At 29.1% G+C, this 3,206-nt stretch overlaps 1 protein-coding gene across 1 annotated transcript in view; it reads right to left on the bottom strand.

Annotated features, from left to right (window-relative positions):
* Positions 1-1,612: 1,612 nt before the first annotated feature.
* Positions 1,613-3,206, bottom strand: part of mix23 (mitochondrial matrix import factor 23) — a 5,223-nt gene continuing 3,629 nt past the window's right edge. The window contains exon 5 of the mRNA XM_061922440.1: positions 1,613-1,875. Within this exon, the coding sequence (XP_061778424.1) occupies positions 1,825-1,875 (51 nt within the window). The 3' untranslated portion in view covers positions 1,613-1,824. The remainder of the gene's footprint in view (positions 1,876-3,206) is intronic.

The raw sequence follows: 3,206 nt of genomic DNA, 5'->3' as shown, positions 1-3,206 counted from the left end.
AATCATAATTTTATGTCATGAAAACAGCTTTTACCTTGAAAATCATTTTTGTCATGAAAATCAACTTTTACCTTGAAAATCATTTTTGTCATGAAAATCAACTTTTACCTTGAAAATCATTTTTTGTTTTGAAAATTATTTTATGTCATGAAAATCAACTTTTACCTTGAAAATCTTTTTTTTTATGTTAAAAGTCAATTTTTGTTTTGAAAACCAACTTTTACTTTGAAAATCTTTTTTTGTCTCAAAAATCATTTTAAGTCATGAAAACAGCTTTTACCTTGAAAATAATTTTTGTCATGAAAATCAACTTTTACCTTGAAAATCTTTTTTGTTTTGAAAATAATTTTATGTCATGAAAATCAACTTTTACCTTGAAAATCATTTTTTTTTATCGAAAATCTTTTTTTTTTTGAAAACCAACTTTTACTTTGAAAATCATTTTTTTTTGTCTCAAAAATAATTTTATGTCATGAAAACAGCTTTTACCTTGAAAATCATTTTTGTCATGAAAATCAACTTTTACCTTGAAAATCATTTTTTTTATCGAAAATCATATTTTGTTTTGAAAACCAACTTTTACTTTGAAAATCTTTTTTTTGTCTCAAAAATAATTTTGTCATGAAAACAGCTTTTACCTTGAAAATCATTTTTGTCTTGAAAATCAACTTTTACCTTGAAAATCATTTTTTTTATCGAAAATCATATTTTGTTTTGAAAACCAACTTTTACTTTGAAAATCTTTTTTTTGTCTCAAAAATAATTTTGTCATGAAAACAACTTTTTACCTTGAAAATAATTTTTGGCATGAAAATCAACTTTACCTTGAAAATCTTTTTTTTTTTTTTTGGGAAAATCAACTTTTACCTTGAAAACTATTTTTGTCATGAAAATCCCTTTTACCATGAATAATAAACTTTTACCTTGAAAATCATTTCTTTCATCGAAAGTAATTTTTTGTTTTGAAAACCAACTTTTACTTTGAAAATCTTTTTTTTTGTCTCAAAAATAATTTAATGTCATGAAAGCAGCTTTTACCTTGAAAATCATTTTTGTCATGAAAATCAACTTTTACCTTGAAAATCTTTATTTTTTTTTTGGGGGAAAATCAACTTTTACCTTGAAAACTATTTTTGTCATGAAAATCAACTTATACCTTGAATAATAAACTTATACCTTGAAAATAGTTTTTTGTCTTGAAAAAAACTTTTACTTTGAAAATCAACTTTTACCTTGAAAATAATTTCTTGTCAAGAAAATCAACATCTCCTTGTAAATGTGTATTATGTCTAATAAAGTGAAATTATTTCATTAGGACCAACATTGGACACTTTCTCTCACTTTTAAACTTGGTTGACTTATTTGAGGCGACACTAAAAGTCTCCCGACTAAACTGAATCCAAATGTTACTCATGACATCAATGGCGTGTTGAAAAGTCCTCTATTTTGTGTGACTATAATCCAGCTGGCAGTATTGTGCTGGTTGACGACTCAGTCCTCCAGACTTTGGTCACTCTCTCTGTAGACTTGCAGTGTTTGACTGCCCTCTAGTGGCGCACTTTACCAACTACATTTTTATTTTCTCCCCGCCACAAAAAAAAACACAGCCAGGTTGCTTTTGAAAACATTTCATTATGTGGCTTTAAAAAACATATTTCTGTGGTGAAAGAAGCACATGGAAGAATGTTTTCACAGCCGAGCAGCACAAAAACCACAAAAGGACACGAGCGAGACGCGGCAGGAACAGGAAGCTCCCAGCAGTCTGGAGCCAAGATGGCGGCGGCAGGTCACAGTTTCAGGGTCCGTGGAGTCTTTGGTTTGCAGTCACTTCACCTTCGGAGGCGTGTAGTGGATCCTGCACCTCTCGTTGAACACCTGGCAGTGGGAGGAGTCATCAAGTAACTGAGTAAAAGTAGTGTTGACATTAGTGATACAAGTAATAGAGTAAAAGTAGTCTCATCATTAGTCATCAAGTAATAGAGTAAAAGTAGTCTCATCATTAGTCATCAAGTAATAGAGTAAAAGTAGTCTCATCATTAGTCATCAAGTAATAGAGTAAAAGTAGTGTCATCATTTGTCATCAAGTAATAGAGTAAAAGTAGTGTCAACATTAAAGTAATAGAGTAAAAGTAGTGTCAACATTAGTGATAGAGTAAAAGTAGTGTTACGACTAGTAATTAAAATAAAGTAAAAGTAGTGTCCTCATTAGTAATAAAGTAATAGAGTAAAAATAATGTCCTTATTAGTAATAAAGTAAATGAGTAAAAGTAGTGTCAGCATTAGTAATGAAGTAATAGAGTAAAAGTAGTGTTACGACTAGTAATTAAAATAAAGTAAAAGTAGTGTCCTCATTAGTAATAAAGTAAATGAGTAAAAGTAGTGTCAGCATTAGTAATGAAGTAATAGAGTAAAAATAATGTCCTTATTAGTAATAAAGTAAATGAGTAAAAGTAGTGTCACCATTAGTAATAAATTAACTGAGTAAAAGTAGTGTCATCATTAGTAATAAAGTAAAACTAGTGTTACCCTTATCAATAAAGTAATAGATTAAAAGTAGGGTCAGGATTACAAAGAAAGTAAGAGTAAAAGTAGTGTCCGCATTAGTAATAAAGTAATACAGTAAAAGTAGTGTCACCATTAGTAATGAAGTAATAGAGTAAAAGTAGTGTCAATATTAGTCATAAACTGAGTAAAAGTAGCATCACCATTGGTTATAAAGTACATGAGTAAAAGTAGTGTGACCATTAGTCATAAAGTAACTGAGTAAAAGTAGTGTCATTAGTAATAAAGTAAAACTAGTGTTACCCTTATTAATAAAGTAATAGATTAAAAGTAGGGTCAGGATTACAAAGAAAGTGAGAGTAAAAGTAGTGTCATCATTAGTAATAAAGTAAAACTAGTGTTACCCTTATTAATAAAGTAATAGATTAAAAGTAGTGTCAGCATTAGTAATAAAGTAATAGATTAAAAGTAGTGTCAGCATTAGTAATAAAGTAACAGAGTAAAAGTAGTGTCAGGATTAGTCGTAAAGTAACCAAGTAAAAGTAGTGTGAGGAAGAGTATTACAGTAATGTAGTAAAAGTAGTGTGAGGAAGAATATTAGAGTAATGCAGTAAAAGTAGTGTGAGGAAGAGTATTACAGTAATGTAGTGTGAGTAAGGGTATTACAGTAAAAGTAGTGTGAGTAAGAGTATTACAGTAATGTA

The sequence above is a fragment of the Nerophis ophidion genome, linkage group LG15 (genome assembly GCF_033978795.1).
Source record: "Nerophis ophidion isolate RoL-2023_Sa linkage group LG15, RoL_Noph_v1.0, whole genome shotgun sequence".
Lineage (NCBI taxonomy): Eukaryota > Metazoa > Chordata > Actinopteri > Syngnathiformes > Syngnathidae > Nerophis > Nerophis ophidion.
Note: the sequence above shows the minus strand (reverse complement) of the source record. Positions and strands in the feature narration are given on the sequence as shown.